This window comes from Podarcis raffonei, chromosome 13 (genome assembly GCF_027172205.1).
Source record: "Podarcis raffonei isolate rPodRaf1 chromosome 13, rPodRaf1.pri, whole genome shotgun sequence".
NCBI lineage: Eukaryota > Metazoa > Chordata > Lepidosauria > Squamata > Lacertidae > Podarcis > Podarcis raffonei.
Window position 1 is genome coordinate 50305633 of NC_070614.1, and position 23101 is coordinate 50328733.

General features: G+C 44.9%; 3 protein-coding genes and 1 long non-coding RNA gene across 8 annotated transcripts in view; 1 reads left to right on the top strand and 3 right to left on the bottom strand.

Annotated features, from left to right (window-relative positions):
• The window catches only part of NOP9 (NOP9 nucleolar protein), a 28742-nt gene extending 28118 nt beyond the window's left edge, over positions 1-624 (top strand). The window contains exon 11 of the mRNA XM_053362792.1: positions 219-624. Coding sequence (XP_053218767.1) covers positions 219-376 — 158 coding nt within the window. The 3' untranslated portion in view covers positions 377-624. The remainder of the gene's footprint in view (positions 1-218) is intronic.
• Positions 625-821: 197 nt separating this feature from the next.
• On the bottom strand, positions 822-9310 carry CIDEB (cell death inducing DFFA like effector b). The gene is made up of 5 exons (XM_053362863.1): positions 9126-9310; positions 5046-5190; positions 4717-4866; positions 3642-3832; positions 822-2377 (listed from the first exon to the last, which is right to left on the bottom strand). The coding sequence occupies exons 1-5, from the start codon at positions 9164-9166 to the stop codon at positions 2242-2244; spliced, it is 663 nt and encodes a 220-aa protein (XP_053218838.1). The 5' UTR covers positions 9167-9310; the 3' UTR covers positions 822-2241.
• An 894-nt stretch (positions 9311-10204) lies between these two features.
• Positions 10205-15827, bottom strand: LOC128400582 (uncharacterized). 2 transcript variants are annotated; one of them, XR_008327343.1, is made up of 4 exons: positions 15521-15827; positions 12836-12864; positions 11605-11762; positions 10205-10794 (listed from the first exon to the last, which is right to left on the bottom strand). It is a non-coding gene; the product is annotated as an uncharacterized LOC128400582 (long non-coding RNA). The 2 variants fall into 2 exon arrangements; XR_008327342.1 differs by lacking the exon at positions 15521-15827 and having other exon boundaries at positions 12836-12937.
• A 2623-nt stretch (positions 15828-18450) lies between these two features.
• The window catches only part of LOC128400541 (immunoglobulin superfamily member 1-like), a 100290-nt gene continuing 95639 nt past the window's right edge, over positions 18451-23101 (bottom strand). For 2 of the 4 annotated variants that reach the window (XM_053362798.1, XM_053362797.1), the window contains exons 6-9: positions 22739-23035; positions 21129-21425; positions 20507-20818; positions 18682-19741 (exon numbers count right to left, since the gene is read on the bottom strand). In XM_053362798.1, coding sequence (XP_053218773.1) covers positions 19614-19741; positions 20507-20818; positions 21129-21425; positions 22739-23035 — 1034 coding nt within the window. In that variant the 3' untranslated portion in view covers positions 18682-19613. Of the gene's footprint in view, positions 19742-20506; positions 20819-21128; positions 21426-22738; positions 23036-23101 lie in introns of all 4 variants that reach the window. The other 2 variants (XM_053362800.1, XM_053362796.1) reach the window with 2 other exon arrangements.

Genomic DNA, 23101 nt, shown 5'->3' on the forward strand with positions numbered 1-23101 from the left:
CAGTGTCCGGTCAGAGCGATGGGGGTGGAGATGCTCCTTCAGGTCTATTGGACCGAAGCCGTTTAGGGCCCCCCTGCCCCCCCCCAACTTCCAGGCAGATGTTCTTCAGAGTTTTAGGCTTTTCACGAAACCCTAACCCTGGAGATCCCCCCCCACTGTACTCTTTAGGTCTTAAAGACGGCTTCTTCTTCTTTCTCCCCCCCCCCCTCAATTTCCAGCGGAGCATGAATCACGGCTGCAGAACGACCCCTTTGGGCACTTCCTGGTCCGCAACTTCTCCCTGACCCACTTCCTCAAGCGCCGCCAAGACTGGGAGCGCCACCACAAGGCGAAGAAGAAACGGCGGGAGCTGTTCTCCGAGATCCTGGAGGACTGAATAGGGAAGATGTCGTTGGCGGGTGGTCGGGGCTGAATGAAAACGGGGCTGGTGCCCTCTAGGGGGCGCTGTGAGCCTCTCCCAAACCACAGAGAACCTGGAGGATTGTTCAGAGCAGGGGAAATGCTTCCACTCTGCACTTTCCTCCTCTAGTCTGCTCCTAAATGGATCTTTGGTTGTTATGCATTTTGTGTTTTTAAAGATTTGTGGGGACAATTCAATAAAGTTTACTCTATTTACTTGCTTAATAGATATACTAAGAGAGCCATTTCTTCCTTGGCACTGCCGTGTCCTTCCCTTTTGAGCGTCAATGAAATGCCAGCCTTGCAATGCAGGATTAGCAATAAGGTTCGTGGGTTCGAGCCCCATGTTGGGCAAAAGGGGGTTGGACTAGACGACCCTTGTTTTTTCTTACAACTTCCAATTCTATGATTTCTAAGGTCTCTTTTCAGCCTCTCTAAGACCTTTTATTTGTGTAAATGCATTTTTTAAAAGAAGATTTTCATTCATTTGTTTGCTGCAATCAGTTCCAGCGCTCACGTTGTGAGTCGCTTTGGGTCGGTTTTGCGAGGGAAGCACTGGAGGAATAATAACAATAACCAGCAATGGGCAAACCAGGAGTCTTCTGGATGCTGAACTCTCCACCGGCTCCAGACAGCGCTCAGGGATGATGGGAATTGTAGTCCAGCAACATCTAGCAGGCAACAGATTTTCTCATCCCTGCTTCATGTTGCATCTCTGTTAAGCTGCCAGAACCTGCCACTCGGCGGCTATTCGCCACCTCCCCAACCATCTCCTCTATGCCAAAAGGAAGGTCTGGTTCAAGGTTTCCTATGTGTTTGGTTATTAAATACAGTGGTACCTTGGTTCTCAAATGCCTTGGTTCCCAAACGCCGAAAACTCGGAAGTCTTCCAGTTTTTGAACGTTTTTCAGAAGCCGAACGTCCGATGCGGCTGTTGGCTATTGTTTCTGGGGCGCCTGCACCAATCAGAAGCTGCACCTTGGTTTCCAAACATTTCAGAAGTCAAACAGACTTCCAGAACGGATTAAGTTTGGCGCTTTTGTTTTTGCTATCTATTTTGCGTTTTTGTTTCTGAGGCTTTTTCGGTTCATTTGTTTTTGTGACTGCGTGGAACCCAGTTCAGCTACTGATTGATTGATTGATTGATTGATTGTGTGACTGCAGATATGGATAAAAGCTGACTATCATCAGTGCCGGTAAGAAGAAAAAAAAACGATTTAAATTTTTATCACCTACAATACAGTGGTACCTGTACATACACTTCACGTTACATACGCTTCAGGTTACAGACTCTGCTAACCCAGAAATAGTGCTTCAGGTTAAGAACTTTGCTTCAGGATGAGAACAGAAATTGTGCTCCGGTGGCGCAGCAGCAGCGGGAGGCCCCATTAGCTAAAGTGGTGCTTCAGGTTAAGAACAGTTTCAGGTTAAGAATGGACCTCTGGAACGAATTAAGTACTTAACCCAAGGTACCACTGTACTGTTATTTCTTTTATAGTGCAGTACATAGATTCTTGCTTTCGCTTTATGGATCAAAGGTCTCGTTAGATAGTAAAATTCACGTTAAATTGCTGTTTTAGGGGTTGTTTTTAAAAGTCTGGAATGGATGAATCCATTTTGCATTACTTTCTATGGGAAAAGCGTGCCTTGGTTTTGGAACGCGCTTTGGTTTTGGAACGGACTTCCAGAACGGATTAAGTTTGAGAACCAAGGTACCACTGTACCCTTTTTAATTAACATCCCCAACAGAAACAGAGATCTGGGATTTCTTTGGAGCCGAAAGAGCAGGTGCTGTGAAGGAATCTTGTCTCAGGAGAGGGAGGAAGAGGAGGGTGGCAGCTTTCAGCGTTCGTAGCTCACGCGGGCATGCGAGTGCCAGTTCTCGCCTCCGTCCAGGATCCGGCGGATGTAGTGGGATGCCCCAAGAAGAATGTGCCCGATGCCATGCATGACGGTGGATGCCACACGCAAAATCTCCCTTGGGAGGAAAGGAAAGGGGAACAAATTATATTAGTGCTGGGTTCCTGGGTTGTTGTTGTTTTGCATTATTATAATTCATTAAATTTGTATGCCGCCCTTCATCCGTAGATCTCGGAGCGGCTCAGAAGACAAAATTAATTTTAATTTTATTATTTTATTTATGGAATTTACCGTATTTTTCGCTCCATAAGATGCACTTTTTTCCTCCTAAAAAGTAAGGGGAAATGTCTGTGCGTCTTATGGAGCGAATGTGTGGTCGATCGCTGGCTCCCTTGCCGGCCCCTTGCCCATGCCTCCATTGTTGAATGTTCTGCAGATGGAGGCTGTTTGTTTCCCCAGCAACATGAGACTGGCTGATTAGATTATCTGTCTGGAAACTGTAGAAATGGCTCTCTTTCCTTTCCTAAAGAAGCTGCAGAACTGTGAGTTGAACCCCATAAAAACAGGATTTTTACCCTTTGCAAAGTAAGCTCAACAACGCAGTGAGAGATTTTACTTTCTTGGGCTCCATGATCACTGCAGATGGTGACAGCAGCCACGAAATTAAAAGACGCCTGCTTCTTGGGAGAAAGGCGATGACAGGCCTAGACAGCATCTTAAAAAGCAAAGACATCACATTGCCAACAAAGGTCCGTATAGTGAAAGCTATGGTTTTCCCAGTAGTGATGTATGGAAATGAGAGCTGGACCATAAAGAAGGCTGATTGATGCTTTTGAATTCTAGTGCTGGAGGAGACTCTTGAGAGTCCCATGGACTGCAAGAAGATCAAACCTATCCATTCTGAAGGAAATCAGCCCTGAGTGCTCACTGGAGGGACAGATCCTGAAGCTGAGGCTCCAAGACTTTGGCCACCTCATGAGAAGACTCCCTGGAAAAGACCCTGATGTTGGGAAGGATGGAGGGCCCAAGGAGAAGGGAATGACAGAGGACAAGATGGTTGGACAGTGTTCTCGAAGTTACCAGCATGAGTTGGACCAGACTGCGGGAGGCAGTGGAAGACAGGAGTGCCAGGCATGCTCTGGTCCAGGGGGTCATGAAGAGTCGGACACAACTAAATGACTAATGTTTCCTCCTGCTCTGGTGAGTAAGACCTGAATCCATGGTTTCAAGCTTACAAGGAAGGAGATTCTGACTCAACATCAGGAAGAACTTTCTGACAATGGAGGTGAGGTGGTGGACTCTCCTTCCTCGGAGGGTTTTGAGCAGAGATTGGATGGCCGTCTGTCAGGGGAGATGTGGGGGAAGCTGGTTCCCAGGCCCACCTTAGCACCTTCTTGGGCCCCAGACACTTGAAGTCGCAGCTCATGGAGTAGAGTCCGTAGAAAGTGGCCGAGATGTTCAGGCTGCCAAAGAGGTCGCGGGGGTTGAGCTTGTAGACGTCAAAGGTGATGCGGGCAATGTCACGGCTGTTCCTCGGTTTCTCACCGCTGAGCGCATAGGACCGGCTGCTGCCCTGTAAGACACAGATAGAATCATAGAATCGTTTTGGACTTACCGCTGTTCATGGAGGCGCAGGTCAATTCTGTGTCCAGGGCAGCTGTCTACCAGCTCCATCTGGTACGCAGGCTGAGAGAGTCTTGCCAGAGTGCCACATGCTCTGGTTATCTCCCGCTTGGACTACTGCCATGCGCTCTACGTGGGGCTACCTTTGAAGGTGACCCAGAAACTGCAACTAATCCAGAATGCGGCAGCTAGACTGGTGACTGGGAGTGGCTGCCGAGACCATATTACAGCAGTCCTGAAAGACCTACATTGGCTCCCAGTATGTTTCCGAGCACAATTCAAAGTGTTGGTGCTGACCTTGAAAGCCCTAAACGGCCCTGTATACCTGAAGGAGCATCTCCACCCCCATCGTTCAGCCCGGACACTGAGGTCCAGCTCTGAGTGCCTTCTGGCGGTTCCCTCCCTGCGAGAAGCGAGGTTGCAGGAAACCAGGCAGAGGGCCTTCTCAGTGGCATCCGCCCTGTGGAACGCCCTCCCATCAGATGTCAAGGAAATAAACAACTACCTGACTTTTAGAAGACATCTGAAGGCAATCCTGTTTAGGGAAGTTTTGAATGTTTGATGTTTTATCATTCTTTTGTTGGGAGCCGCCCAGAGTGGCTGGGGAAACTCAGCCACATGGGAGGGGAATGAATGAATGAATAAAATTATTATTAAGAGTCAAAGTGGCTTCAGGATTGCTCTCCTGTACTCTTTCAGACATGCAGTACTTACCTATATGTATTTATCTTGTGCACTTAGGAACATTCATTTTATTTATGAAGCCTTAGAATTCTTATGGAAAGGAAGCCTGTAATTTTCCGCTGGCCTTCCATTCAACACCCTTTTACTTACCCTGGCGTGGCTCCATTTCTGCCCTTTCTCCAGCGCCATCAAGGCCGTGTTATCGTCTAGGACGTCAAAGAATTCCTCTGTTTCCACAACGGTGCCATCTTCTTCCAGCACCAAGGAAACGATGCTGGAGATCAGCAGGGTCTCCCTTGCCTGGCAAAACAAGAAAACACACAAGCAGAGACCTTCATGTCAAGCAAAGCACGGCCACTGCTTCCATTTCGCAGATATAAAAGGGAGGGTGAAGAGGAGTAGCTTTACCCAAGGGCTTGCCAGCCAAGTGTGGAGCCAAGTGGAGGCTGGAAAATTGGCGGGAGGGAAGGGGTGCTCACCTTGATCAACAGCTCCTGCAAGGTCCCTGCAGTCAGACCTTTGCGGACGTTGCGCTTGTGGTCACAAACCCGGAATGGCCTCTGGGTTGGGGGACTCGGAGCCCAAACACGGCGGGTGAGTTCTGAACTCGCACTCGACACTGACCTGTGAGAAAGAGAGAGAGAGAGAGGTTGCTCAGAAGGTCCCGACCTGGCTGCCATAGCATGCCTCTGAGCATGTGCAAAGTGTCCAGGGGGAACATCAGCACCCTAACAGAGAAACTGAACTTTTGGTAATGATCTGGGTTCGTCCAGGTGCCTTTTCGGTTGTGATGATTTGCACTCGTGATGTTATCAGGACAGTTATACACGACCCAATGCTGTTTCTGCCTGCAAATGCTGTTTCTGCCTGTTCTGTTTACTTTTTTTGGTGTGTGTACAGTGGTACCTCGCGTTACAAACACCTTTGGATTACAGACTCCGTTAACCCGGAAGTAGTACTTCGGGTTAAGAACTTTGCTTCAGGATGAGAACAGAAATCGTGCGTCGGCGGCACAGCGGCAGTGGGAGGCCCCATTAGCTAAAGTGGTACCTCAAGTTAAGAACAGTTTCAGGTTAAGAACGGACCTCCAGAACAAATTAAGTTCTTAACCAGAGGTACCACTGTATAATTTTTATTAAATTTTCTGTTTTACAATTTAGAATATTCATTTAAACAACCTTAAAATGTCAATACTTCCCTTCTTCTCCTTCCATGGTCTATTTTACATATCATAAATCCCTGCATATTTTACATAAACGAAACCATTCAGTAATCCATTATTACATCCATCAAAACTTGTTTACACTGTTGAATTTATCTTAATGCTGCCAGATTTTTCAAGTGTGCACAATTCCCCCCTATATATCAATAAGGATTTTCCAGTCTTCTTTAAACGTATGTTCTTCTTGTCCTCTTATTCTACAGGGTGAGTCCTTTAAAAGAGGCACCGTGGATACAGAGTACACATGTTCCATGGGGCCTCTTTTAAAAGACTCACCCTATATATATTAGGTCCTCAAGCTGCGTATATACCATCAGTTGAAGTTGCCATTCTTCTTTAGTTGGGACCTCGCTCGTTTTCCATTTTGGGGCTAACAAAACATGGGCCGCAGTAGTGGTATACATAAATAACTTCTTTTGACACCTGGGAATTTCCATCTGAATTATCCCCAACGAAAAGGACTCTGGGTGTTGTTTTTTTGGAAAAGTACTCTGCCTGCTTTTTTTCTAACTGGTTGCATGGCCTGTAACTTTCTTCTGAAATCTGGTCTATGATTCTGTGAAATACCGTATTTTTTGCACCATAACACTCACTTTTTTCCTCCTAGAAAGTAAGGGGAAATGTCTGTGCGTGTTATGGAGGGAATGCCTACAGGTGGCGGGGGGATCTGCTGCAGTCGTGAGCAGAGGATCCATGGTTCCCCTTCCTTCCCTCCTCCGTGGCTCGCTTTGAAACAGCAAAGCGGGAGAAGAGCCGCTGAGTGGGGAGGAGAAAGGGACAGAGAGCCTGCTTCTTTGAAGGAGCAAAGCGGGAGAGGAGCCGCTTACACAAGTGTAAGCGGCTCCTGTCCGGTTGGTTCCTTTAAAGCAAGCAGGCTCTCTGTCCCTCTCTCCTCCCCACTCAGCTCGCTACATAGCAGCAAAGTTTTTCAGCTCGCTAAGCCGGGGATGAGCGGGGAGGAGGAAGAAAAGCAGAGCCTGCTTGCTTTAAAGGAGCAAAGTGGGAGAGGAGAGGAGCCTTCTCCCCTTATACCCCTCTTCTTCATTATTAGCAGCATCCTTCTCCACACACCCCACGAGTGCTCCTTGTCCCTTGAGTGCTTTTCCTTCCCTCCCCACTTAAAACGTGGTTACAAAGCATGGATCCACAGGGATCCTCAGGATTTTTGCATTGGGCTACTCCAAACTCACTGTCAGATCACATGTCTGTGGCCACAGCATGAACCACAAAATCATACATCCACTGTTTCGTTTAGAATATTTTTTTCCTTGTTTTCCTCCTCTAAAAACTACGTGCGTGTTATGGTCAGGTGCGTGTTATAGAGCGAAAAATACGGTAATACTTTGTAAAGTGGAATGATCCAGGAGAAAGACAGTGCTTATGCACTATGATTGCATCAATGACACTGGTCTGGAGGGCCCTCTGTGTATCCTGCCTCTGTCTACTGCATTCAAGCTCTTTAATCCATAGGGTTATAGAACTGTAGAATTGTAAAGTTGGACGGGACCCCGAGAATCATCTTGCAGGAATATGCAGCTGCCCCATACAGAGGGATCAGACCTATAACCTTGGCATTATCAGCGCCACGCTCTAATCAGCTGAGCTATCCAGCTGTTTTTGGCCCCTTATGCAGCTTGCAACCAGAGTACACGAAAAGACGCAATTTATTAGGTCTACGTGGAAATGCTTATCACGGTCTCTTCGGGTCCCTGGAATTTTGATGCCAAAGTCCAAATTCCAAGAGGAGGAAGAGGCGAAGGAGGTGCTAGTGGATTTGGGCTCTGACGCCAGCCCACAGGACAGCTAGCTCTTCAAGTAAAGCAAAACCCCTTATTTCTTGGGCGGAACGTCAGATAAAAGACAGGTGAATTCAATCAGGAAATTTTGCTGATTCGTGTTCTGTGGACAACGCCGTTGTTTGCTTGGGTTTAATGGGAGACCTGCAGCAAAAGGTTGCAGCGTGGAGTGGTCTTATTCATTTCCTCCCTCTCTCCCCCCTCACCTCTAATTTTCTGCTCCTCCCAGTCAGGGTTTGGGGGCCACTGAGCCTGCTTAGTCCTCAGTGACCTGCATTTTTCATAAAATTGTAGAGTTGGAAGCGAGTCCAAGAGTCATTTAGTTCAACCCCCTGCAACAGACTGTCGTCATCTTAGGTCCCCGCTAAGCCACCGAGCCTCTTGGGCTTGCTGATCATAAGGATGGCAGTTCGAATCCCCGCAACGGGGTGAACTCCCATTGCTCTGTCCCAACTCCTGCCAACCTAGCAGTTCAAAAGCATACCAGCGCAAGTAGATAAATAGGGACCACTGTGGTGGGAAAATAAATTACGTTTTCATGCGCTCTGGTTTCTGCCATGGTGTCCTGTTGCGCCGGAAGCCATTTAGTCCTGCTGGTCACATGACCCGGAAAGCTGTCTGTGGACAAACGCCGGCTCCCTTGGCCTGAAAGCGAAATGTGCGGTGCAACCCCATAGTCAAATTCGACTGGACTTAACCATCCAGGGGGCCTTTACCTTTACCATAGGTCCCTCCTAAGATGTTTTGTACTCGTACAAAGCTTGGGGTTCCCCCAAGCGTTCCAATCTCCCCCCACATGTTTCCCATTGGCTCCATATTGGCTATATCTGCTCTCACCAGCTGAGTTTGCTGTTAGAAGGCGGAAGATCCTTCAGACATCAGCAGACGGGTTTGGCTAAAGGATTGTAAGGAAGCGGGGAAAGGGTGGTAGGAAGTACTGCATGCCTGAGGTATAAACTCAGAAGCCTCCATCCAGGGCCCCGCTCCCCCAATGCATCCTTTCCAAGTGTTGCTATTTTCTAGGGACAATCTCGGATTTACAGAAGCCATCCCCCTTTTTGATTTGATCCCGGAATGCCCCGCTTTTCCTTAGGACGTCCCTATTTTCATGGGGGAAATGCTGGAGGGTCTGGAGTTATGCGACCCCCATGCCAAGGAGATAAGTAACCATACAACCTTTAGAAGACATCTGAAGGCAGCCCCGTATAGGGAAGGTTTTTTTTAAAAAAGCTTAATGGTTTATTATTTTTTATATATGTTGGAAACTGCCCAGAGTGGCTGGGGCAACCCAGTCAGATGGGTGGGGTATAAATAATACAATTATTATTATTATTATTGAATTGGACAACCATATTTTCGTCAGATAAATGTTGGCGGGTATGCCAATGGCCTGTAACGGTTAAGAGTGCTGGACTCTCAGACTAACCTATCTCACAGGGTCGTTTTCATGGGGATTAAGTGAGGAGGGAGGGAACCATGTACACCCCCTCTTGAGCTCCTTGAAGAAGGAAGGTAGGATAGATAAATAAATTAGTACTCACTTTAACAATGTTGATGGCACCAGGGCGTTTATATACTCCATTTTGTCCAAGGAGGGTGTTGTGTGGATCTGTAGGGAATAGAGGCCCTCTTGCAGGTAGCTCAGCTGCGAAGGGGGGATCTGGGTTGTTTTTGTCTGCCTGGACTCTGGACCATGTGGCTCATGCGCTGTGAGTTGTCAGCCGGCGAGAGCAAACTCCAAAGTGAGCAATTGGAGGCATAGGCAGGGAGCGCCAGTGAATAACTTCAAGGGTTGTCGCAGGTGGACTGTGCGGCTTGTAGCTGATTTGATTTCGCGAAGGGGCAGCCGGAGGGCTGAAGAAGCTCACAGAATGCCTTTTGTTTTATTGACGACGGTGTTCATTAATTCACAAGCTGGCTTTTCTATGGAAAAGCCAGGTACATACCTTGGATCTCAAACACCTTGGTTCCTGAACAAACCAGCTTCCCGAACAATCGAAACCCGGAAGTGAGTGTTCCGGTTTTCGAACGATTTTCGGAAGCTGAACGTCCAGCGGGCTTCCTCAGCTTCCAATTGGCCGTAGGAGCTTCTTGCAGCCAATCGGAAGCCGCACTTTGGTTTCCGAACGTTTTGGAAGTCGAACGGACTTCCCGAATGGATTGTGTTTGACTTCCAAGGTACGACTGTATTGGGAGGGGTAGGGGTGGGGGGGGAGGAAGAAAGCTGACAACACATTTTAAGCATCACACTGACATGAGAAATGATGACAGGAGAAGGGTCAGTTTTTATATATCCCATTCCTTCCGTATGTGCAGATTTAATTATTGCAACAGGGATGTGGGACTCCCAGATTCTTTCAAAAGTAGAACATGTAACAAAAACAGTTCACTTATTTTAGTTTTATGGGCTTATGTGTCATAGACTACCTACAGAGCATATGGAAGGCACAAATAGCGGCACACTGTCGGATTGGATACCCAAGTCCTGACAATGTTCCTCATTCCCTAATCTGATCCCATCTGGACCCATAATCCAAGGCATTTTGGTTTTGAGGCAGAATAATTAAAAGGGAGCACCGTCCACCATGCAAGCCCCACAGACATGAACAGGTGCTGGTAATAATAATATAATAATAAATTTATTATTTATGCCCCACCCATCTGGCTGGGTTGCCACAGCCACTCTGGGCAGCTTCCAACACACATAAAAATAATAATAAAACATCAAAAAATTAATAGTAACAAACAGATCCTATATAAAAAGCCACAATAGCTTTAAAATAAACAACATATCAAATAAAGCAATACTCAACAATCCATTAGGATCCACTACTAAACAGTAAAATTAAACATCAGCAAATAATAATCTAGCAGTTCACACTTATCAATTACAATAAAGAATTACTAATCTATAATCAATAAAATAACAGCAGATCACAATGCACAAATACCACAAAACGCACAAAATCATGTAAAAGGGTCAAGTTGAGCAACAAGGACACACAACTTATAAAATTATTTTTAAAAACGAACGGAAGTCAGAGTTCTTTGTCTGTAAGATGGGGATTCTCCTCACTGAGGTCCAGTAACTTGAGATAGCAACCCAGGTGGAATCTGGGATGGGACTGGCTCCTCCGAGGGTCTGTCGTTTTCTTCCAGGAAGAATGTGGAGCAGGGGAAGCTGAGAAGCGAGTACGTTGCATCAATTTCCTGGAAATAAACAACAACAATAAACCGCCCATCTGATCGGGTTGCGCCAGCCACCCTGGAAATGCAAGGAAAGAGCTATAAGGGAGAAGGATGACAAGCCCATGGAGACAGAGTGTGCATAGTGGATTTGAACTTCTTGGATCATTCTTTGTCTAGCTCCTTCCCTTTGACCTTACCGCCTTCGGTGATCCTGCTGGGAGTATGAGATTCCCGACGGCTTCACTCACAAGGGTCATAGGAACGTGCAAGCCCACTCACCACGACAAGGTGATGATCCAGCGAGTGAGTGTCGAAGCAATGATTCTTCAACATCAACTTCGCTGGACTGGTCATGTTGTGCGGATGCCTGATTATCGTCTTCCAAAGCAACTACTCTATTCCGAAATTAAAAATGGAAAGCGTAATGCTGGTGGTCAACAGAAGAGGTTTAAAGATTGGCCACAAAAGAGGTTTAAAGACTGTCTCAAGGCAAATCTTAAAAAATGTAGTATAAACACCGACAACTGGGAAACACTGGCCTGTGAGCGCTCCAGTTGGAGAACAGCCTTTACCAAAGATGTCATGGACTTTGAAGACACTTGAACTCAGGACGCAAAGGAGTAATGTGCTAAGAGGAAGGCACGCTTGGCAAATCCACACAGTGATCAACTCCCATCCAGGAACCAATGTCCCCACTGTGGAAGGACGTGTGGGTCCAGAACTGGCCTCCACAGTAACTTACTGACTCATTGTTAAAACTGTGTTTATGGAAGACAATCTTACTCGGCTATGGGTGATTGCCAGAGAAGAAGAAGTGGATTTGAAACTTACAGGGAATTCAAAATTGGCTCCAGAATCAGTGTCTTCATCTGCCTTCTTCTTTTCTAATGGATGCCTGGCTTTTGGCATGGGGCTTTTGGCTTTTGGCAGGATCCCCCAGTCTTCGCTTGCTGGCTGCATCCAGCCAGGCATGTTCCTTTCTTCGAGATCTAAGCATTAAAACCAACGTGGTTAACACCTACTTCCTCCCATCTTTAACCCAACACAACTTCCTTTTACCTGCAAGTCCTTGGTTGGCCTGTAGGTAGAGCTCCTTTTCACAAAGTGAAGGTGATTTTTTTGAGCAGTTTTCTGCTTCACCCACACTTTTGAGGCACGTGTCTGAGTGCTTTCCCCCTTTTTTGCTCCTTTCCCAGGGAAAACCCTCTCTTCCGCTCTAAATCAGAGCAAACGTCAATCCAGAGAAAACCTGAATTGCTGTTTGCTCCAATTAAGCACTAAAGAGCAGTTTTCCCTGGTGTGTGTGGGAGCAGCAGGGCAATAGAAGGTGTGGATAAGCCCTCCTCAGCAGTAAACAACGCGTTTTCCTCTTTTTAAAAAATAAATGTTGTTAAGGTTTATAGAGGAAAATAAAAAACTTAATATCTTTTCCCTTTTTTAAACCAAATCAAAACTTTTATCTAGATACAGTGGTACCTCGGGTTACATACGCTTCAGGTTACAGACTCCGCTAACCCAGAAATAGTGCTTCAGGTTAAGAACTTTGCTTCAGGATGAGAACAGAAATCGTGCTCCGGCAGCGCGGCAGCAGCAGGAGGCCCCATTAGCTAAAGTGGTGCTTCAGGTTAAGAACAGTTTCAGGTTAAGAACGGACCTCCGGAACGAATTAAGTACTTATCCCGAGGTACCACTGTACAATGGAAACAGAGAAAAGCGGGGGGAGGGGAAGAAATAAATAGAGAAAGAAAAAGAAATAACAAAAAGAATATTAAGAAGTCCCAGATGTTGCAACTGTTCCTCATTGGGGAGTTGCAATTCACCTGGTGCAAACTGGGCCACAGGTATAGTGGCAAGCTGCCACCTTTTCCTTCAATAGCTGCACGACAGGCAGAAATTCAACAGGTGTGTTTCCTCCCAACATGGAGGAGTTGCGGGAAATGCTTCACCGCTTTAATGTCTGCCTGCCACATGGCTCTTAAAGACACAGGGGACCTGTCAGAAAAAAAGCATTGATCCTTCTCTGGAACCCTAATAAGGATGGAAAGTTTAATGTCTTACTTACTTGTAGAGACTCCGACGGGGTCTTTGCATCTGCAAGACAGAACAGAGGTTTTAGCAGGGGGTAGAAGCTGCAGGAAATCCCAAAGAGGTGGGAGCTACTGGGACTGCCCTGCTCCTCTGCCTTCAGGAGCAGGAGGAGGTTAAACAAACTGAAGGACGTTGTCCTCTTTCTATGCTTTTCCTGATGGAAACATGCAGGTGGGGACAGATATACCCCTGATTTAAGTCATTCACAAACTGCCTTCTGTTGTATATTATTTACTACTAAACTCTTTAGTGACAAAATGTCGGATTACTGGAATGACGTCTGAGCACTGAACCACTTGTGGTATATCACAAGTGGACTCTTTATTACTGCGTTTGCAATAGTTCAATATAAAATCTACTTTGGGAAGAGAAGAAATGAGCACTGAACCACTGATATATTGCAAGTGAACTCCTTATTTACGGTGTTTGCTGTTGTTTCAGATAACATCTATTTGGGAAAGAAACTACTTTTTGCCATTTTTAGGGACGTTTATTGTTAGTTTACCGACAGTTGCCTTTTCGGTTTCAGGAGCGGCTTGGCATGCAAAGTTTAGGAAGGGAAACTTTGTCCTGGGTTACCCCACTGTGGAGGTATGTTATTGGAAAACCTGCTTAATTTCTCTGTGCTGCACTGCTGCTCAAAGCACGGGAGCAGCGCTAGTGCAAAAGTGGTGACCTATTTGTTGTGGGACGTAATCCATTGGAGCAGTCAAGTATAACATTCCTTGTTTCCCTAGAGTGGACACAGACAGGGGGACGTTACTCCAGCCAGGAAGACTTCCTGTCACACCTGGTCTGGAGCATCCTTCCTTTGCGTGTAACCAGGTAGATGGGCGTGGCCCTGGGAGACCCTGTAAAAGGGCCAGACACATAGCCATCCTCCTCTTTTGATGCCATTTCTTCTCTTGGACTGCACTGCTGGCTCTCTGGCACACTGTAACTGTAACATCTGTAACTGCAAGCTAAAGCCTGCCTTCAGGGATCATACTGTGAACTGAATGTGAGTAAACTTTTCATTACTTGTAAGAAGGCTATTGTGTCTTCATTCTTTTAGGAGGGAATCAAAGGGGTTTTACCAGGAACATACTCCAATCTGGGCATGCCAGATTGGATTGCTTAACCAAAGAGATTCAAACGAGAACAGCGTGGAATGAAAAGGGGGACTGCGCCGAAAACAATTGACGAATGACAACAGGAAGAATAAAATTTCTCTTGCATGTTAACATACATATGGATTTGTTAAATACAATTGGAAGTTTCATACCAGTGAGTGAGATGATAAGATAACAGATTAAGATCGGAATTATGATATTGGGAACAAACAAGAGAGGGGGAAAGCGGGAACAAGAAATAAAAATTTTCTCCTGGCCAGCCAGAACATGGGAAGTCTCTCTAAATTATTTAATTCAGAATGTATAATTGACTTTATTATTTGTATTATGATGTGGCAAGATTTGATACATTATTAATTGGAATGTTATTAATGAAAAAATAAAATTATTTTTTTAAAAAAAGAGAGATTCAAACGAATCTGCAACTAGCTTCTTGCTGTGTAAAAGGGGAATGAGCTCTGCTATATATATATATATATGACTCACTAGCATTAGTTAGGAAGGATAATATTTAATCAGTAGATCCTCTCTGACTCCCCACAACATTCCCACATTTGTAACAAGAACAAAGGAATTTGCTGGATTGAGCCAAAGACTCATCCTGTCTGGCATCCTGTTTTCACAGTGGCCAAGAGCCATGCTCTCCCCACTGCCTCTGACACAGCCGTTGCGTCTGAAGCCATTGGTAGCATGTTCCCCATATTTTTCTCTGAACATCTTTCAAAGCCTTCTGTGCTGGTGACATTACTGTATCTTGTGGCAACAAGTTTGATTATATAGCTATGTGGATTGGAATGAAGCACATTTAGGAGAACGTGCCTGTATCTCTTTTAAGCAGAGGTCTACTATTGCATTTTGAAGTCCATCACGACATCTGGCACAACTGCACCCACAGAGGAGTCCAGAAATGTTGGCAACTTTCTTACCCCATTAGTGTATGTATGTATGTATGTATGTATGTATGTATGTATGTATCTCTCTCTCTCTCTCTCTCTCTCTCTCTCGCATACAGAACAACAACACACAGATTTTAAAAAGGATTACTATTCAGTTCTGTGTATAGTTTCAGCTTATAAAACACACTGAGCTGAAATGCAGCCTTTGAATTGAAACTACCTTGCAAAGAAGTGTTACTATATTCAAACTCCTGGCTTTGAATGACAAACGCCATCAAAAAAAAAAAAAGGAAAGAATCATTCTCTTTAATCAAATATTCTGGCGCTCCAGCAAATGATTTAATTGTTCCTGCTGGGGGGGGGGGAGGCTTGAAACTGTGCCCTCCCTCCACTGATGTTGAGCTTTGCTGAATGTTTTGGGATTAGAGATACGAAGGCCTGGAAAAAGCAAAACAAATAACACCCCCCCTCTATTTGTTTCCCAAACATTAAAATCCAAAAAACAAACATGGGAAAAAGCTGGGTGTCCCGCAATTTTTCCAGTCCCCCCACCAGGTCTACCCAAGTCTAGTTGAGATTTTGGTCTCCCCCCTGCAAGATGATGAAAGATAAGAGAGGCACGCTAGAGGGGAATGCTCTGCTCCTTCCTACCGTCTTTTCAGGGACTGCCGAATGTCCAGTGTTTTCCAGTAGCTGCTGGAAAGGAATGGGGAGAGGAACTAAACACACAAAAAGCAGCTGAAAATGAAGAGGATGCTGGGGGCAGGGAGGACTAATATGGTAATATACTGTCTTATCTCAAAGCTAATCCATTTGGGGACAGACCATGGCTTCGTGACAGAGCATGTGCCTTGCACAGCAAAGGTCCTGGGTTCTAGTCCCGGCATCTCCAGGTAAAAAAGATCTAGGACACAGGACTGGAGAAGAGAGAAAGGCCCCTGCTGTCAGTCAAAACAGGTAACGGTAGAACAGGTGGCTTTCTTTACTGGGATTTTGCTTGGAATTTGAACACGTGAAGCTTGATAAGCAACAAGAATTTCTGTCCTGTTAAAAGCCCACCAGGAAAGAAAAGCGTCAGCTCTCCTGGGATGGCCAGGTGAGACACTGGACAAGGCTTTCGTAGTTGTGGAGAAGAGGGCAGACTAAAGGAATGGCTTCTCTACCTAGCACATCGCCTGACTTGCGGGTCTCCCTGTCACAGGATGTGGGGCTGCTGCTTATACAGGAGAGGTTTTTCAGCGACTGTTAAGGATCATGGCAGCAAATGGTAACCTCCAAGGTCAGAGGCAGTATGGATAGCTCAGCTGGTTAGAGCGTGGTGCTGATGATGCCAAGGTTGCAGGTTCGATCCCATTATGGGGCAGCTGCATCTTCCTGCATTGCAGGGGGTTGGACTACATCAGGCACCCCCAAACTCGGCCCTCCAAATGTTTTGGGACTACAATTCCCATCATCCCTAACCACTGGTTCTGTTAGCTAGGGATGATGGGAGTTGTAGTCCCAAAAAACATCAGGAGGGCCGAGTTTGGGGATGCCTGAACTAGATGATCCTCAGGGTCCCTTCCAACTCTAGAATTCTTTGATTCTATCTCTGAAAACAAGGCGAGCAGGAATGGTCGCCTGGTGGGCTTCCCAGAGGCATCTGGCTGGCTACAGTTGGAAAATGGAGGCTGGGCCAAAGGAATCCCCTTTGCCTTGTGCTAAAAAGCTCTTTTTATCGTCTTGCAAAAAGGTGGCTTTTTTTTAGCAGCCACACCCTTGCAGCCTCTTGTCACTCCTGACTGCATGTCCCTGCTTCTGCTTTTAAGCACACAGCAGCCCCGACTCCTCCGATGATCAGGCCACACAAACCGCAGCATCATGTCTAACAGCTTGGAGGAAGCTGCTTCTGACAGCTGCCCCAAGTTTTCGTACTTACTCACCTTGCTGTGATCACTCTCTTATCTGAGAAAAGAAAAAGAAAGTTTGTGAATGCGTGTGACTCTTAAGCGAAGAAGGAGACACAAAGACAGGGCACTAGAGTTCCCACATTTAGAGCACGTGAGGCGCAATATCCTCTAGAATGCTGCACTTTACATTGCTTGGCTGGGGAACAGTGCTGCAACACTCAGAGAAGTGGGTGAAATTTCAAGGATGTAAGGCAGCTATGCTCACCACTATACCACCAACGTATTATTTTGGAACACGATATATGAAGAATTGAAGAAAATGTTAAAATATACATTTCCTAAAAAAACCAGGATTATTTTTATTAGGCATTTTTACATCCCCAAACATCCCAAAAGCTAATAAAAGGGTTTTCTTTATGCTACTATGGCTGCCAGGATTCTTATAGCATAGTATTGGAAAAGTAATGTAATACCGACAAAAGAAGAATGGCACCTAAAGCTATGTGTATCTTGAATTAGCGAAATTAACAGAATTCATAAGAAACTATTTGGGAGATAGGATAAAAAAAAGAATGGGATTTTTTTTTTAAAATTACATGATGCAGCACAGTTCCAGTGATGACACTTGGCTGAGAATAGACTAAATTCCACAGAGATAAGAGAATAGTTCTCCACTGAGTAAAAATGGATGCAGAAATTTTAAGATATGAGAAATTAGAAAAGGCATAGTGGTAGAAGGAAGTCATCAAATAAATCAAGGAATAAAACCAGAGATCAGGTATAGATAAGAAAGTAAGAGTGGCAAGGAGAAATCGATAAGCTGAAGATAAAAGGATTTCTTACTGGAAATATATGTTTATAATAATGTCGATGATGGTTTGCATTTCTTGTACGTTTTTCAGAAGATTTTTCGTTTAATTTTTTCTTCATTTTTCTTTTCTTCTTTTTCTTTTTTCTCCTTTTCTAGCCTCTTAGTGTGAAGATTTTTTCTTTTACAACAGAACAATTTAGTTCATTATGTGTAATTCTTAATGGGTAAATGAAGGGGGGGATTAAAGGATGGTTGTTGTTTAGGGCTCTGAAGGCCAAGAGGCCACCATTTTGAATCGGAAACAATCTGAGAGTCTGCAAAGGTCTTACAAAGGCTGACAGGATGTGCTCTTTATAAGTTGCTGTCTTTTAAAACCACAGAAGGTTTGGACAGTCTTCAATGGCAGCCCCATGAAGAGGGCATTGCAAACATTTTCAGATCTCTGTCCTGGACAAATAGATGGGGCTGCTCCCTTTTATAACCCTGCTTCTGTGCTTCTAACTGCAACCTGACACACTGAAACGGAACAGGCGAGGTTTCTTGTTATGTACTGAGTTGAATAGGATCCAAACTGCAGCAGTCTGATTGGTCCTAGAACAATAGGATCCAAAAGGCAGCAGTCTGATTGGTCCTAGAACAATGCAGCAGTATGATTGGTTGGCAGGAACTACCCAATCATGCTCCAGATAGAAGTGAATCCACAACCTGATTGGCTTACAGTAGAATTCCGGAATTAGCCAATCATGTGCAGCCCATTGTGTAAATAATGTATATAAAGCAGATACTTTGAGGGGACTTTCATTCATTCCTCCTCACCACTATGAGCTGAATAAAGAGCATGAAATCACTTCGCGACTCTGAGTATATTTCATTTCTCCTGATAAAAAATACTGATGGAAATAGCTTCTCCTGCAAATGCAGGTTTTGGTGTGTCTGGCTGTTGTTGAAGAGATGAGGACAAACATGAAGAAGGCAGAAGCAAAGAACAAATAAGAGGAGCTCCAACAGGAAGTGAAATAACTTGGTTTAACTGTATACAACTGGAGCGACGCACAAAGAAGGGGTTAAGGGAAAACAAGAACTGCAAAGAATATACAAAATTTGAAAAAAAAGATTATAAAAAGGGGAGATAAAGAAGAAAATACAGTTATAAAAGAGGAAGCCAGGGAAATTAAAAAATATATTAGTAGAAATGGAGGATCAAGAAATTAAAAGAGGTGTGGGAAAAAGAGACAACAGGGCAGATAAACAGTCACAGCTGGGGGGAAATATGGGAGAAACATTGAAAATGTTGTCTATAAGAATAAAAGAAAATTATTATAAATTAGTTTGGAGATGATATTTAACACCAGTCAGATTAAATCAAATAAACAAGGAATATTCGGTGCTATGTTGGAGGGGATGCCAGGAAACCGGGAATTATGTTCACATGTGGTGGGGGTGTAAATATGTACAATTTTTCTGGCAAAGCGTGTTTAAGGAGATAACAGAAATCACTGGGTTAAAGCTGATCGAAAGTCCAGAGGTAGCATTATTATCAATTTACGGTGGGGTGGAACTTTCGCAGGCTAGGAAGAACTTGCTCACAAATTTATTGACAGCTACACGAATTATTATAGCTAGGAAATGCAAGGGGAAAGCAGAATATAAAATGGAAGAATGGGATAAAGAGGTGTGGGATATAGTTATGAATGATAAATTAACATGTGTCATTAAGGTAAGACGGGGAATACGCAGGAGAAATTATTTTGAGGAGATATGGAGGGCGTTTGTAGAATTTGTACTGTTAAAACGGAAAGGGGTCAAACCATCGCAAGAGGCATTGGAATTTTGGCAGGTTGGATAGTTGCAACAGAATGATCTTGGTGATGGGGTGCACATTTTCATTCTTATTTATTTATGATTATTATTTTGTCAAAATAAAAAAAAATGAAGAAGGCATGTTCTGCATAAGCAGTTAGTGATAATTCTGGCTGTGACGATTCCACCAGGGGTTATTTCCACCCACATCTGCATTCTTCCTGGGATGTCCGCCTCCCCAGGCTCAGCTTCCCCTGCCTTGCCAAATACCTTTGTGCTTTCTCCTATAAATGCAGACAACAAACACCAGGAGGAAGAAACATCCACCGGTGCTACATCCAATGGCCAGTGGGAGAAGAAAAGGATATGAACCTGCAAGAGAATTGTTGTTGATCAGAACGGGTTATCGATCAGAGAACTAGTCATTTGTTACAAAACAAAGACTTGGCTAGTATCTATGAACTTTGCTGCTCCACATATTCCCCTCTTTGGCCATTCTATCTTCCACCCTTCCTCTTCCCTCCCTGGTCTCTGAAGGTCCATTGATTGTCCCTTTCTAAATATTATTCTTTCCAACCATCCATATTCTCTATTTATAGGCTGTATCCATATTCTGTAGTTATAGGCTGCCTTTCAGGTCGACCCTCTCAAACGGAAGCATGGCAACATCATAAAATTCCTATTTTATCACCTAAAACATAGCCACGCATGATAAAATAACAGTACAGTACAGTACCATCAGCTAAAAAACAATACCACCAGACAAAAATAATAACGGTACAAAAGCAAACAAATCAGGCAGAAATAGCACTGTTTCCATTTATTTTCGTAGGGTGAAAATAATATTCTGCACTGAGCTGAATCAGGTGGGTTATTTACAGTGCAACCCTTATTTATCTATCTATCTATCTATCTATCTATCTATCTATCTATCTGGATATTTTGCTCCCTTCTGTTGCAACTGCAGAACTCAGGGTGGCTTATAACCTATAAAATCACAATTTTATACAAATATAAAACAATGAAAGAAAGAAAGAAAGAAAAAGAGAGAGAGAGAGAGGAGAGAGAGAGAGAGAGAGAGAGAGAGAGAGAGGGGGTCCCTTTTTTAAAAATAACAGCCTCATGAGAGGGCTGTACCTTTTTCTGAATTGTCCTTCTTTTGGTCTGTGGTGGATTTGGGATCACAGCAGGTGGATGATTTCCTGCTCTCCTGAGCATTGGTGCTGCTGGTTGAGGTGCTATAATGCAGACTCAACTGCGAAGAGCTGGACCAGGAGGTGCTTGATGCAAGGAGCTTTGTGTGTGTTGAGGGTGTTCTGGCCATGTAGCGAGAAGAGCTGGTTGATGAAGTTGCCAGTGTTGACGTTCTAGGTGGCCTGGTGGGGGCGGCAAAACTCAGAGCAGCCTGGTCAGGGGTGGAAAAGGTAGGCATTGTGGAAAGTGGTTCATCTGCAGAGAGAATCAAAGAGAATCCCAAGGTCAGAAGGGATCCCTATGTGACGACATCCCTTGTATGCTCCTCGGGGCAGGCACCTTGCCTTTGTTTCTCGATGGAAGGGGCAATGTGTTTCAAAGGCAGACAAGAAGAAAAGAGGAGTTTGGAAGGACTATGAAATTATGGGTGATCTTCAAATTCTGTACATATTCTACTAACAAAATTATTCCCCTTATTCCTCGCCCGCCCAACGTCCCCCAAACTCAGTCCACCTTCCCATTTCCCCCTCCAAGAGACCCATATTGCAAAGAAAGGCCTCCTCACCCAATACCAAAATCCTGATGGAGTTGCTCTCTCTGGATGGGAACTCTCGCCCTGATACCACAATGTGGTACTTGCAGGAGTAATCGCCACCATCTTGAGGAAGAAGCAGTTGTATGTGTGTGAAGGTGTTCAGAGAGGAGGGGACATTGATGAGTTGCAGTTGCCTCTTGTCCTTGAAAAACTGGATCTTTGATACATCACGGCTTTCATAAGCTGAACATCTAAGTTTTATGGACTCCTCTCTTCTGTAGCTATCCTTTTCTGGCGAAACAGTTAAGAATGGGGGACGAGGGTGTTCTGAGAAGGAAGTAGAAGGAGTACAGAGAAAGGAATAACAATCTTTGTTAAACACCTCTGTTTCAGGAATTTGGAGCACAACTATCCTACAGTTTAATTATTTTAACAAAACAGAGGTACCTCTGGTTAAGAACTTAATTTGTTCTGGAGGTCCATTCTTAACCTGAAACTGTTCTTAACCTGAGGTACCACTTTAGCCTCCTGCTGCTGCCATGCCGCCTCTGCTGCACGATTTGTGTTTCCATCCTGAGGTAAAGTTCTTAACCCGAGGTACTACTTCTGGGTTAGGGGAGTCTGTAACCTGAAGTGTCTGTAACCCAAGGTACCACTGTAGCCCCTCCAATAAACCTTGGGATCTGTGGCTCTGGGTGGGGTCTTGGAATCTCTAACAGAGAATTCCTGTCAAGCGTCAGGGAATCAGCTTCCTCCCCCTGTGGCAGAAGATAAGCAGGACAAAGGGAAAGGAGTCTTCTTACCAGTTATAAGCTTTAATGATCACAGAGAGAGAACAAACAACACATCTCTCCTGGAAATGGCGGCGCTCCCAAATAAGGATCACACCCCCTTCCGTCACTCCTATGTCTTGTAATCTGAGCTTGTACCCTCTGTGCTTTCTGTTCTGACACTTTCTGAGCTCATCTTGACCTTGGGCTGAGCAAAGGAATGCTGTCCAGAGACTGTGAATCTGTTAACCCTCTCTCTCCCAGTGTTTGTTCTCCTAGCTGTTCCCCATCCAGTACTTCCCAGCTCCTGCCTTCTGAACTATGTCCCTCTGCAAACCATGGTTCCACATTTATGTCTTCCGAGTTCAGTTTGCACGTCAGGATGCGCAGAGGAAAAACCTCTTCCTTGTCTGAGTAACTACAGCTGCCCATTCCACACTAATGAGATGAGAGCGTCCAAGTTCAATACAGTTTGAGACTTTAAGGCACTTCTTCTTATACAGTGGTACCTTGGTTCTTGAACTTAATCCTTTCTGGAAGTCCATTCAATTCCTGAAATCATTCGAAAAGCAAGACGTGGCTTCCGATTGGCTGCAGGAGCTTCCTGCACTCCAGTGGAAGCCACATCAGACGTTCGGCTTTCGAAAAACGTTTGAAAACCTGAAGATTTATTCCCGAGTTTTCGGCATTCGGGAGCCGATTTGTTTGGGAGCCAAGCTGTTCGACAACCAGGGTACCACTGTAAATCATAAACACTTGATTATCACCTTGTAAAATAACCAGGCTGACATTTCACATGTTCCCCACTCCCTTCCAGTCACTGAGACCTTTTGGATCTCCTCCATCAGCATGCAGAAGAAACTCTCTCACCTGTCATGACTACAGAGACGGGAGAGCTCATTGGGGACTGGATCATCTGTCCTGAATTCTGCACCCAGTATAGGCATCTGTATACTCCAGCAGTATTTTTATTCACAGGGAATGCTGCATAGGGGCCGCTTCCTTGATCTGGCAACTCTTTGTAGATCTGATCATGTTGTTCCTTGTAGAAGTTGAATCCTGCCATGTCCATTTCCTCAGGAGCTGAACAGGTCAAGGTAACCCATTCTCCTGGACTGTAAACAGGTTCCTGTGGTTGCTGAAAAAGTTCAGCAGGTGGGAAGGATGCTGGGTTCCACAGGAAGCAGAGGGAGAGAAGCATCCAAAGATTTAGGGAACAACGTAAAAGGGAAA

What these genes read in the sequence shown, in the direction of transcription:
- CIDEB (XM_053362863.1), bottom strand. Translation starts at nt 9,166, where the DNA reads ATGGAGTATATAAACGCCCTGGTGCCATCAACATTGTTAAA. An exon ending in GTGCCATCAACATTGTTAAA is followed by an intron (nt 5,191 to 9,125) that starts GTGAGTACTAAT and finishes TCTTTCTCACAG; the next exon opens with GTCAGTGTCGAGTGCGAGTT. An exon ending in TGCAGGAGCTGTTGATCAAG is followed by an intron (nt 4,867 to 5,045) that starts GTGAGCACCCCT and finishes TTGTTTTGCCAG; the next exon opens with GCAAGGGAGACCCTGCTGAT.